Raw genomic sequence first — 13,765 nt, 5'->3', positions numbered from 1 at the left:
CAACTCTCTCAGCCTGTCTTCATAGCAGAGGTGCTCCAGCCCTCGGATCATCTTCCAGCCCTCCTCTGGACCCGCTCCAGCAGCTCCATGTCCTTGTTGTGCTGGGGACTCCAGAGCTGAACGCAGTATTCCAGGTGGGGTCTCATGAGAGCTGAGTAGAGGGGCAGAATCACCTCCCTCGACCTGCTGGCCACGCTCCTTTTGATGCAGCCCAGGATGCGGTTGGCTTTCTGGGCTGCCAGTGCACATTGCCAGCTCATGTTGAGCTTCTCATCGACCAGCACTCCTTTGTTCAATGCCTGTTCTTTAGGAAATACTGTTTTTCATGTTGTCAAACATTTATTTGATGGTAACATAGCCAACTATTAGAGGATTTAAAAAATACTCAAACAGTGATAGCACAGCCTCTTTCATGAAGTCCAGCTGGCTTGCTCATGTTGTGACTTTTGTTGTTTGAACTTGGGTGTCACATGATGATGTTGTGTTCTTTACGCTATGCATTTGTCTTGAACAATCATAATATCCCTGGATCTAATTAACTGTATTTTGGTATTTTTGTTACTTCCTAGAAGTTCGAAGAATGAGTCAGGCTGATGAAGAAAGTTCCAATTCCAGTGACACAGAATTGGAAATTGAGAAGGAGCGACCTATCTGTGCTCTGGCTCCAACAGTTTATAGCCGAGATGAGGCATCCACCGATGTAACAGCAAGTCCTGCGTTTCAGTGTTTAGATGAGGTACGGTGTACCCTCGCTTTCTCTATCTATAACAGTGCATATTGTGTCCAAATCAATTATCTGAAATTGATGTTTTGTTGTTAATAGTTGAAGGTTATTTCCATAGCCTATCTGTAGCTTCCCTATTTCTTCCCCATTTTTTTTTTCCTAAGAAGTAAGAACATTTTGTGAAGCAGAAACATTCATGGGCATATTCTTCCCGAGGATGGTGTGCTTAATAGATAACCATGCTACTTTTTTTCAGTGATCATGGCCTTAAGGGGAATGAGAATAGAGAAGTCTTGGTTTTTGTAGTATTCTAGCTATAGAAGTAATTGCATCATGATTTTTAGAAAGGCTCAATAGCTGCAGGAAAAATCCAAGGTAAGTGGCCCCTGATCTTATATCATTATATATTATGATATCATTATATCATTATAACCCTGATAATAAGTTATTATTATCACTAATAACTGATGCTGATAGAAGAAACGTTTTGGAACTCAATTTCTTTTGCAGAATTTTCTGTGTTAAGAAAACTTTTAAAATAGTAGAAATATTTTAGAATTTATGGTATCAAATACATATCAAATGGAATCCTTAAAAATGTAATGCCTAAAGAGACATTAAGAGATCATCTAATCCAGAATTTATACTGAGGTAGATTCTCTGCAGATATTTGTCTGATTTGTTAATTAAAACTTTAATTAATGGAAATAGCTTTTTGGGTATCCTTTTCCAGCATTTCATCATTGCTAGAGTTTAAAAAAAAAGAAGTTTTTTCCTAAATCCTAGTTTAAATTTCCTTTGGAGTGAATAATGTAGCTTTCTTCTTGCCTTTCCCACAGTGACAATGGAGAGCAATCAATTTCTGTCCTCTTTGTAATAAACATGTACATCTCTCTCATATCCTAAGCAAGATTTGTTCATACTTTACTTTTTTTTATAAATTCTTACTTTAAGTTGCTTTACCTTGGGCTCTTTCCCACTTGGATCTGTCAGATCGGTTTGCTAGTCCTGCTCTTTCTCTCTGCCTTGGACCTAAGGCCAGTAGAAAGGATGGAGTGAGAATTTGTAGAAAAGAGGAAAATAGGACTGCCCTTTTCCTATCCTGCTATTAGGTCATGCTGAACACAGAATGGATCTACACAGTCAATCTCTCTCTAATCTCATGTACACTCAAGTGCAATATACAGGAGGGAGAGAGATTTTCACTTCCAGTCCAGTACCAGCATATGGTGAGCCCACAGCTTCCAGTATTGTTGTAGCACAACACTCCTTTCTTCTCAGTCCAAGGCAACTGCAAAAGCCCAGGACAGCTCGACTCTCAAAGAAAGTTGACCTCTTACCTTACAGAAATCATCCTGTCTACTGAAAGTATGGAAACTACACTTTGGAAAGTACTTTATTTTCCAGCTACTTGCATATTTTTTCTATAGATTTTCAATTGTGGTGGAATTTTTCATATGTCAACAAGAAGCATATGCCCAGTACAAGATGTCTTCACCCCCCACCTCTCCTCAAATAAAATAAAGCTGAATAGTATGACATTCTAGAAGATAATCTACAGTTATGCTTTGTTTTCCTTATTTTTAGTCATAAGGAAAAAAGATTTTTCTAGCCTTATTCTAGAAAATGGTCAGATCATTTGGCTGATTTTTTTTTTCCCCCGAAAAAAAATCTTTCCAAAGTGCTTATTCTGCGTGTCAAATTTAAGGCTAACGTGTTTAACTCCAACAACGTTGTAAACCATTAGTGGGAAATATAGTGTAACTTTAAGACTATAAATTGTTCTTAGCTTGGGGAAAAACGTGCAGTGGAAGAAGACTGAAACAAGCAATTTGTGTAAGATTTCATAACGAGGTCTTTCGGTCATTTTGTCGATTTTTAAAAGGGAACTATGACTCATTTATACTCACCGTAGTTTTTAACAGTTTGTACTTGTGCTTTATAGGTAATTTTGGCTTTTCATCACTTATTCACGTTTCTTCCACTGACATGTTTGTTTTCCTTTGTTGAACTTTATACATAATTCAGAGATAAATGTATGACTTTGGTCACCATAGAGGTTGTTGCATGAACACTGGCTTCTTCTTGGAAGAGCTTTCAGAATTTTTCCACAGAAGCAGAATTTTATCGTATTATCTTTGGTTTACTGGCTAGTCATTTATGCCTGCATAGCAGCAAATACTTATCAGAAGGGACACCTTCTGATCTTATAAGATTTATTTGAGAACAGATGCATCCCTTCTAGCAGTAAACCTTCCAGTCAAGCCAGTCTTGTTTTTCTCATGTAAATACCAGATAGTCAAACATATAAATATCGAGAATTCAAACACACACGCTCGCTCTCCTTCATTTTTAATAACACATAGTAACACTGTTTAGCCTTGTGGGTTAAGTAAAAATATTTAAAACTGTACAGAGATTTGAATAGAAGCCACTCAGTCCATCATGACTTGCTTCTTTTCACCAAATGTTTCTATTACCAAGTTGACATCAGCCTAACTCAAAACTTCCACTAGTGTTGGTTAGAGGACTGTCATGCATTCATAAAATGAACTTTCCACTTCTTTTAGTCTTTGTTGGTATGTCCTCAAAATAAAGACCTTTGCCCTAACCCTTCTCATTTAATTTCTTGGCTTGTGAATCTTTCCCCATGTCCTGTTCTCTTCTGGCATACACTGTTAGAAATAAATCAGTCTGCATCATGTTAATAACTTTCATGGAAAACTACATAGTCTAGTACCTGTGTGATGAAATAAAAATATTACTTGGATAAATGCTACATTAAGATGCAATCAATTATGCTGTTTTCATTTTTAATTTGGTGCATTGTGGACCATGTATATGTAATTTGATTCTTAACAGGCAGCAAAAAATGTATTAAATATCATGTCATGTACATTGTCTAAATTTCAAGAGCTATTCATTTTATAAAATGAGTATTTTACTAGTAGCTATCTTCAGCAAAATGGTCTGAATTTATACTCATTTTTCGCATGTGAATTTGTATTATTTTTTTCAACAGATGATAATATAACACATCTTACCTCTCCCTTTATCCTTATACCGTCCTTGTTAAAGTGCTCCTATTACTATTAAAGCAGCACAGGACATACTGAAATTGCCATTAGAATAGAAAAAGCAACAGAACATGACATGAAACTGGACTAAATGCTTGAAATGACAAGATTAGGCAGAATGAAAATAAAAAAAACTGATTGACAAGTCCTGGCCACTCTCATAATTTTTGTCCTCATACATTTTGCCCTTCCCTGCACTAGTAGCATTTTTTCCCTCTGGGCACTCAAGTTGTTCTTTCCTTTCTTTCACCTGATCCAGGCTTTCCTGTTTTAGTGGGAACATAATAAATAAAACATCAGTTGTCATAATGATGCTGTCGATGTTTAGTTTGTGATCTATTGTAGTCTTCAAATCCTTTTCTGTTGCTTAATTTTTGTTTTGTAACCTAAATCCCAATTAAATCCCATACGCAAAGAAGAGCCCAACTCTATAGATCTTTCCAATTTGATAGTGAATCATTCACAGCTATGCTCCAGGAACAGTTTTCCATCCACTTTATCTTTGCAAAATTTCAAACATTTAATAAAGTTGATGAATTGCTCACAAAATCTACTAGTTCATCGTTTTGATTCAAGAGACTCTTCAGAAACTAGTATTCTTCAGGTTCTTTCAGTTAGGAGAAATCAGTCATGGAGCCTAGCATCTTTTAATTCTGTTTAGTTAATTCTGTTTATTTATAAAGTAGGTACAAGTTCCTCTTTTCTGGAAAAAGAAAGAAAGGGAAGAAATCAAATGGTGGAAGGGTAGCTTCTCCCAGTTCGAGGTCTTTTTCAGTTAGTATTGTATTAGCAGTTCTTTTTAGACTTTACTCAAGATTGATGTCTCTGAGCTTTTCTATGATGTACTTTTTCTTTCTCTTCCTTTTATTGATGTGTTCTTGGGTTAGAAGGATAGTTGTTAGTATACTCAAATGTATACATCTGTTTTTAACAAAATACCAGAAAAAAGATTGTGCAATATTTATCTTGCATGTCTTTCTACTGGATGCTACTAGGGAGCAATTCATAGTGTACTCGTGAATGAAAAGTGCTTTTCTGTTTACCAGGTTCAGCGAGTGGGTATCTTGTTTGGAAGGTACAGCAACAATCCCTTTCTGCCAATGAACATTGTCCGTTTATGTACTAAATCTAAACCTGCAGAAGAATTAACTCCTTTGGGAGATTTCTCTGATTTAAGGCAGACTGTTGCAGCCTGTATCCTATAAAGATAAAATGGACTGTGCCTCCTATCCGATACCAGCACCAAGTCTTTCAATTGCATCTTTTTTCAGATGGAAATTGTCACTAAAGTGCTACATTTCTTTTTGCTGGCGTACAAGCATCCTGTTGCTCCTATCCATCAGGAAGCAGAAAGAACCTTTCATGAATATTTTTCAAGTGTATTTCAAAACTTGGAGTCTTTCAGAGGCTAATGAACTTCTTGCCCCTGACTGCTGAAAGTGGTGAACTGCTATTAAACATGTTAACCAGTATCCTGGTTCTACTGGAAACGCAGGCAAAATCTCCATGTTTAACAAAAATGGACAGTATAGCGACAGAGACTTCTCAAGCAGATTTTGCTTCTGCCGATCTGATGCTGATTCATGTGGGTCTGCTAGCTGGAGGAGCTTAAAGTCATAGAATGATGCGTATGTTCAGTGTCTGAATGTGGTTCAAAGGGGGTAAGGTACTTTTCGGTTTTCTCTTTTTTCTCCTCTGTGCTGCAGGAAAGAAAAGAAAGTCACCTAAAGGTTGGCTACAGCTTTCAAGTGTAAATACTGATAATCAGTATTTCGTATATTTCTTCAATGGCATTCCGACGTCTAACAGTGCCACTCTAGAAAATATAGCCTTTACCAACTTCTTTCGCTAACAAACTGGTTTTTAATTCCCTCCTAACGTAGGTTAAATGGTAGGTGTAAACAACTTTCCTTTTTAAAAACAAAATATCAATACAACATTAAATGAAAAATTTCCTAGAAAAGCTAGCTTGGTAGACTTAAGATAGAAATTTTATTTTTTTTTATATGAGCACCAATTTACTTTCTGTTCACCTACACATACTGTAGCGTGCTTTCTACTCTTATAAAGTGTGATCATCAGTATATTTTTGTAATATTTTTGTGGATAATTTGTTTCAGTACTCTCCAAACATGCATGTGATCTATGAAGGGAAGGAACAGGTGAGGAAGGAAAGGTGGAGGGATTGCCTTCTACATCAAGGAGCAGAGAGAGTGTGAAGAGCTGTCTGAAGAATAGCCACGAGCAAGTTGAAAGCTTATGAGTGAGAATTAGAGACCAAGGCAACAAAGGGAACCTTGTGGGTGGTGTCTACAACAGGCCACCTGATCGAGGGGAGCCTATTGATGAAGCCTGCTTACTCCAGCTACAGGAGGCATTGCGCTTGCAGGCTCTTATCCTGCTGGGGAACTTCAACCACCCTGATATCTGCTGGAAAAGTAGGATGGCAAGCTGTAGGCAATCCTGGAGACTCCTGGAATGCATTGAGGATAACTTCTTAAGCCAGATAATAGATAGCCCTAGGAGAAGAGATGCAATACTGGACCTGATGGTCACCAATGCAAGTGAGCTAATTGGTTATGTCAAGATTGGAGGCAGCCTGGCCTACAGTGATCACACACTGGTGGAGTTCACAGTCCTGAAGGATATGGGTCAGGCAAAGAGTAAAGTCAGGACCCTGAATTCTAGGAAAGCAAACTTCCAGCTATTCAAGGAATTAGTCAATTGGACTCCCTGGGAAACTGCCATCACGGACAAGGGAGCAGAACAGAGCTGGCAGATCTTGAAGAATGCTTTCCATAGAGCACAAGAGCTCTTGATCCCCACATGTAAGAAATCAGACAAGGAAGACAAGAGGCAAGCATGGTTGAGTCGTGGCCTCCTGGTCAAACTAAAGGGTAAGAAGAAAATGCGCAGGCAGTGGAAGCAGGGTCAGGTATGCTGGGAAGAGTATAGGGACGCTGTCCGGCTGTGTAGGGATGGGGGTCAGGACCTGAACTTGGCAAGGAATGCAAAGAATAATAAGAAGGGCTTCTACAGATATGTCAGCCAGAAAAGGAAGGTCAAAGAAAGCGTACCTCCCTGATGAGCAAGACTGGCAAACTGGTAACAATGGACAAGGAGAAGGCTGAGGTACTCAACAATTTTTTTGCCTCAGTCTTCACCAGCAACCTCTCTTCCCACACTTCTTGAACGGGTGGACCATAAGGCAGGGACCTGGGGACCAAAGTTCCTCCCACTATAAGAGAAGATCAGATTCGTGACCACCTGAGGAACCCAAATATAACTAAGCCTATGGGACCTGACGAAATACATCCCAGAGTCCTGAGGGAATTGACTGATGTAGTTGCCAAAGCACTCTCTGTGATATTTGAAACATCATGGCAGTCAGGAGAAGTCTCTGGTAAATGGAAAAAGGGAAACATGGCACCCATTTTTAAAAAGGGTAGAAAGGAGGACCCTGGGAACTACCAACCTGTCAGCCTCACCTCTGTGGCTGAGAAGATCATGGATCGAATCTTCCTAGAAGTTATGCTAAGGCACATGGAGGACAGGGAGGTGATTCGAGACAGCCAGCATGGCTTCACCAAGGGCAAGTCCTGCCTAACCAACCAAGCAGCCTTCTATGATGGAGTGGCTGTATCAGTTGCAGAGGAACAGAAGTCATCTGTTTGGACTTGTGTAGGGCTTTTGATATGGTCCTCCACAACATCCTTCTCTTTAAATTGGAGAGATGTGGATTTGATGGGTGGACTGTTTGGTGGATAAGGAATTGATTGGATGATCACATCCAAAGGGTAGTGGTCAATGTCTCAATGTCCAGATGGAGATCGGTGACAAGTGGTGTCCCTCAGAGGTCCATACTGGGACCAGTACTGTTTAGTATCTTCATCAATGTCCTAGACAGTGGAATCAAGTGCACCCTCAGCAAGTTTGCAGACTACACCAAGCTGAGTGGTGTGGTTGACATGTCTGAGGGATAGGATACCATCCAGAGAGACCTGGACAGGCTCGAGAAGTGGGCCCATGTGAGCCTCATGAGGTTCAACAAGGCCAAGTGCAAGGTCCTGTGCATGGGTCAGGGCAATCCCAAGCACAAGTACAGGCTGGGTGAAGAATGGTTTGATAGCAGCCCTGTTGATAAGGACTTGTGGTGCTGGTGGATGACAAGCTCAACATGACCTGGCAATGTACACTTGCAGCCCAGAAAGCCAACTGTATTCTGGGCTGCATCAAGTGTGGCCAGCAGGTCGAGGGAGGTGATTCTGCCCCTCTTCTCTGCTCTCGTGAGACCCTGCCAGGAATACTGCATTCAGCTCTGGGGTCCTCAGCACAGGAAAGACCAGGATGTGTTGGAGCGAGTTCAGAGGAGGGTCACGAAGATGATCCGAGGGCTGGAGCACCTCTCGTATGAAGCTGGGGCTGTTCAGCCTGGAGAAGAGAAGGCTCCGGGGTGATCTTATTGCAGCCTTCCAGTACTTAAAGGAGGCCTATAAGAAAGATGGAGACAAACTTTTTACAGGGGCCTGTTGGGATAGGACAAGGAGTTATAGTTTTAAAGTAAAAGAGGGCAGATTTAGACTAGATTTAGGAAGAAATTTTTTATGATGAGGGTGGTGCAACACTGAAACATTGCCCAGAGAGATGGTAGATGCCCCATCCCTGGAAACATTCAAGGTCTGTTTGGATGGCGGTCTGAGCAAGCTGATCTGGTCGAAGATGTCCCTGCTCGCTACATGGGGGTTGGACTAGGTGATCTTTAAAGGTCCCTTCCAATCCAAACTATTCTATGTTTCTGGGAGTGATGTAAAAAATCTTAACACAGCTGTTGAATGCAAACAAGATTTCAAAATTAAGCCGATCCTGGCACGCTCCACATTACATGCTTCAAAGGCTCCTGGCACAACAAAAAAGCTGTATAAATATGTTGGCTCACCCAGCAAAGACAGATGTTGCCTCCACCTCCACTTGTCGGAATCTGACTGATAATTAAATAAACCCTTTCCAACTTTGTTGATACGGTCACTTGGGGAGTCAGCTGGGGATAATAATGGGTCTGTAAGCTAGAGTCTGGGCTTTTTTTGCAACAGCTTTCAGCAAGGAAGCAGTAGTGAACGTTAAACCGATTGGTGGTTGCAATAGGAAAGTTAATTGTTCCAATTGGTCGTAACTTCTATAAAAATCTGTGGAGGAATGGGGTGAACGTACAAATGCCCTTAAACAGGAGGAGCAGGAACAGAGCCAGTGTAATATACTCCTTCTAGTGAAAGATTCTTTTTCCCTCTATCAGGTGACATAGTGCGGAAACAAGGCCAGGAAGCCGTTGGATGTGTTCACATTATCATGTGTATCAAGAATAGTGTGACCAGCAGGAGCAGGGAAGTGATCCTGCCCCTGTACTTGGCACTGGTGAGGCCGCACCTGGAATATTGCGTCCAGTTTTGGGCCCCTCGCTTTAAGAGAGATATTGAGCTCCTGGAGCAAGTCCAAAGAAGGGTGACTAAACTGGTCAAGGGGCTGGAAAATAAAACTTATGAGGAGCGGCTGAGGGAGTTGGGGCTGTTTAGCCTGGAGAAGAGGAGGCTGAGGGGAGACCTGATTACAGCCTACAAATACTTGAGAAGGGATGGTGGGGAGGTGGGGGAAGGGCTCTTTACATTAGTGATGGGTGATAGAACAAGAGGAAATAGGTATAAGCTTAGTCAGGGGAGGTTCAGGTTGGATGTTAGAAAGTATTTCTTCTCTGAAAGGGTTGTCAGCCACTGGAATAGGCTGCCCAGGGAGGTGGTTGAGTCCCCATCCCTGGATGTGTTTAAGAATAGGGTGGATGAGCTACTTGAGGATATGGTTTAATGGGGATTAGGGACGGTTGGACTCGATGATCTCTAAGGTCTTTTCCAACCTAGAAATCTATGAAATGAAATCATAAAGCAGGTGGTATTTCTGTTCCTTTCAGAGAAGCACATTTGAAAGCATTTATGATGTGTTGTTTCTTCTATGCTGTTATAATGTCAAGTGCGGATTTCATGCCACACAGAGGAAACAGCTCCTGAAAGCTGCGAGGCTGGCAGAAGGAATAACCTTCAACTGCAGCATATTCTCGTTGTTTTCATTTTTTCTCAACAATTTCTGAGATTTGTGAGACCTAAGAAGACAAGCATATTGCTGTCTTATGTTCCAAAGCTCTCTCTCTCTTCTCCTTTTCTCATCCAAAATATGTATTTGAGATCTGATATTCCAAAACAGGGTGATCTTGTAATAAAATTGTGAGTCTACCTGGCCTTGCCTGATGATGATTATGTCAGCACAACTGCATGGTGAGGAAGACAGAGCAATGTTAACCAAACATACATTCAATAAAAAGGTCCATTAGTGGCCTATCATCTCTTATACAGATTAGGTTACTTCAAATGTTAAAAGGGTGATTTCTGGTTTACTTACTAAAAAAAAACCATGGGTTCTGTCGTGGTTTTTTTTTTTTTGACTGAGGGTCGAGACAAGAACCGAGAGGGAGCACCCACCAACCATGGTCCCAGGCAAAACATGACTCAGGCTTTCTTCTTAAAACAAAACAATTTATTAACAGTTACTTAACAGGAGACATAAGGGAACGAAACCGGTTACTTGAGAGGAGAAAAGAGAAAACAAGGCCAGATCTTAAAACAACACCTCCCCACCCCGTTTCCATTCGTTCCTGGCTCAACCTCCCCCCCGGCGGCGCAGGGGGACAGGGAAAGGGGAGTGCAGGTCAGTTCATCCATGTTGTTCACTGCCGCTCCTTTCTTAAAGGAGGAGGAGTCTTTACACCATTTTTCCCTTGCTTCGGTGGATCCCCTACTCATGAAGAAAAAAGTCCCCAAACTTTTCCAACGTGAGTCCTGCCCGCAGGATTGCAATCCTTCCCCATGCATCGCACCATTTCGGGCTTTACCAGTCTCGGCCTCTTAGGGAGCTGCTGCCACTCGCGTCGGCGTGGGTCGTCCCACGGTCTCCAGATGCCTCCACGACCTCTTCGTGCTTTCCATGCCCCATTATTAACAGTACCTGGTCGCGCATCCCCTGCTCCACGACCTCTCCTGGGCTCAGGCATCTCCTCCCCGACATGGGTTTTTCCACGGGCCACGAGTGGGTCTCTGCTCCGCCGAGTACACCCTGGCTGCAGGGGGGCCGCCTGCCATCTTCACACCGATTTGCAAGGGAAGCCTCAGCTCCAGCACACCTCCTCCTGCTCCATCTTGACTGACCTGGTCGTTGTGGTTGTTTTCTCTTAGATCTTAATCTCCTCTAGAGGAGCTCGGCCCGGCGGGCACGCCGGGAGCGAGGCGCTTCCCGAGCCCACCCCCCCCCCTCCATGCGGCTCCCCCGGCGCCATCTTGAGCACATGGCGCCAACCCGGGCCCGGGCAGTCGCCCAGCCGGGAGCGAGGGCAGCGCCCTCCTGCTTTCTCCTCGCTCCTGAGCAAAAAAGCTCTTTCCCGACCCTTTGTCCCAACTTAAATAGGGCAATTCGCAGAGGCGCCAATTTGGCTCAACCTCCCCCGGGGGGGGATGGGACTCAGATCTGGTGGCACAGGGAGCAAATCCCCTCCCCTGCCACCAGAACACCCCCCCCATCAAACTATCACAGGTTCAAATACTCCTTAATGATCAGAGTCTTAAAGATTTGCATGAGAGAGAATATCTTTGTGTTTGGCATCCAGAAGTTGAGCTGCAGAAGTAAGCAGAGAGGCTTTTGTACTCTGTCCAAAGAAAGAAGGGAGAATTTCTGTTTCTCAAAGTGGATCCTACTTCTCCATTGACTCTATGTAATTGCTTAAAAATAAGCGTGTAAAACATACTTATCATTTTCTATTGTGTATTTCTAAATGTTGATGTACTATTTCACTTGAAGTGTGATATTAATTAGACTTACAGTTTTTCATGATTATATGAATGTAATTAAGCAATTTGGGATATTTTTGATTATTTTCCAAACAAATTCTTTTTTAACTGAGATCAGAAAAATTTATGAACAAGGAGTTAAAAAATAGTATCAATTTATATCTTGTTCTCATGACTTGCACGAGGGTTGGATTTGACACATCATCTTAAAACATTGTTTTCTGGTTTTGGTTACCATTGAGAGCAATGGCCAAATTCACTTCTGGCAGAAGTATTATAACTCCATGAAAGTTTCATTAAAGCTGTGAATGAAAAAGGTCAGTTTAGTAAGTGGAATGTTTGCAGTTAGCAGGGTTTGTGGATTGTATTGCTCAGCCATTTCTCTTTGAAACTTAGGTCAATGTCTTCATGCCCGTATATACCATAGTATTTTCCCTTTACCTCCTGAAAAAAAGAAAATAGAACACATTTATAAAAATATATTTAAAATCTCTTTCTTGGTAGGCCAGTATTTAGATCTTATCTCTTTTCTCTATGAGAACTTAAAGTGGCATCCTTCCTGTTTTGAAGGAAGTCGTAGAAGCCATAAGAAGCTAAGTAAATTTGGCACTTTTTTTTTTAATTTGTTTTTGGTTCAAGTTATAAACATGGTGTTCTAGGTATGGATTGATAACCATCTTAATTTCCTTTGAAAATAATCACATAAATGCCAGTTTATTTTCCACCAAATTGTCAAACTATCTGTTGTTCTCAACTCACTCTCTGAGTTTGACTGCAGTGTTTCCCAAAAAGCGCCATTAAGGAAACAGATATTTGGATAAAAAATTGAAGAAAAAAGAAATCGCTGCTTTCAGACCTTCTTTTCATTTCTTCTCTGGTTTTATTCTGATTTTTTTTTAAGTAATGCATAGAAAGCCAAGACATTACAGTCTGCTTGGCTGATCGTATTGAACAGATGGGTTTGTGCCTTTATTTTTTGGAATCATCCCATAGGAATTTTGCTAGGAAACCTGCTGTTAATAATCTTCTTCACTAAAATTCTCAATTTAAATATTAGCAAGATCAAAATGACAAGTGTTTTCATATGGTAATCAGTGTTACATAGATGTTTTCTGTAAATAGAAAGACGTGTTTCGAATTATTAAGCCTTAAGCAGAGACCAAATGCTTTTGTTTGTATGAACATTTTATGCTTTAATTTGGGGTATTATTTCTATTCACATGCTTTAATGAAACTTGCATGTGATCTGAAAGGTTGTGTGTAATACAAAAAACAGATGAGTTTGCTTCTCTTCTTTCATGTTAAAGATATAGCTCGAGTAAACTCTTGGTTGGGCAATTACTTTTTTCCTCTTCCAAAATATGAATAGTTTCAAAAAGATGTCCAAGACTTCAGCCTTTGGTATTATCTGGCAACTGAAATGTCAAAAAACAGATCTCTTAAGAACTGTCATTACTAGCAATTACTCTCCTGGCACGTCACATAGTCATCTTTGTTGGTCATCTAAAGTTATCTGTGTTTTCTACTGCCTCAATTTTTACAGAAAATCAATAAAACAATTTATAAGATTTTTTTTGATAGTCCCCATAAATATCTATGATAATAGTACAGATTTAACAGTGTGACTTAATTTTATTACACCAAGGAAAAACAAAAATAATGCTTGCAACAATTAGATGGAGTTACACTTTGTAAAACTAGTACACATTGATGGAGATTAAGCTACAACAGTTCCAGGCAGGTAATATTCAGATTTGTGTAATAACATTACACTTCCTTTTTTTTTTTTTTTTTTTTTTAAGACATCAGACAAAGCTTTTGTCGTGATATTAGTCACGTTTGCTTATTCTGTTAAAATTTCTGTGTTTTATGAAAAGTTTCCTTTAAACAAAATAAAAAAAGGACAATTTCTCTTCTAACAACTTAGCAGGAAAAAGACATTTTCAAGTAGAAGCTTGCAGATACTCTAAGTCATACTTAGCTAGTTACCATATAATGAATAGGAGCAAATTGTGCATTTCATGCAAAATGATTAAATATAATCATATGCAGTTAGATATTTGCTCTTGTCACCAATACTTCAT

The 13,765-nt window shown here is 40.5% G+C and overlaps 1 protein-coding gene across 1 annotated transcript in view; it reads left to right on the top strand.

Annotated features, from left to right (window-relative positions):
• Positions 1-580: 580 nt before the first annotated feature.
• CCDC146 (coiled-coil domain containing 146) overlaps positions 581-13,765 on the top strand; it is a 78,316-nt gene continuing 65,131 nt past the window's right edge. Inside the window, exon 1 of the mRNA XM_086610692.1 lies at positions 581-736. Within this exon, the coding sequence (XP_086466818.1) occupies positions 581-736 (156 nt within the window). The remainder of the gene's footprint in view (positions 737-13,765) is intronic.

Source organism: Tauraco erythrolophus, chromosome 4 (genome assembly GCF_009769465.1).
Source record: "Tauraco erythrolophus isolate bTauEry1 chromosome 4, bTauEry1.pri, whole genome shotgun sequence".
Classification (NCBI taxonomy): Eukaryota; Metazoa; Chordata; class Aves; order Musophagiformes; family Musophagidae; genus Tauraco; species Tauraco erythrolophus.
Note: the sequence above shows the minus strand (reverse complement) of the source record. Positions and strands in the feature narration are given on the sequence as shown.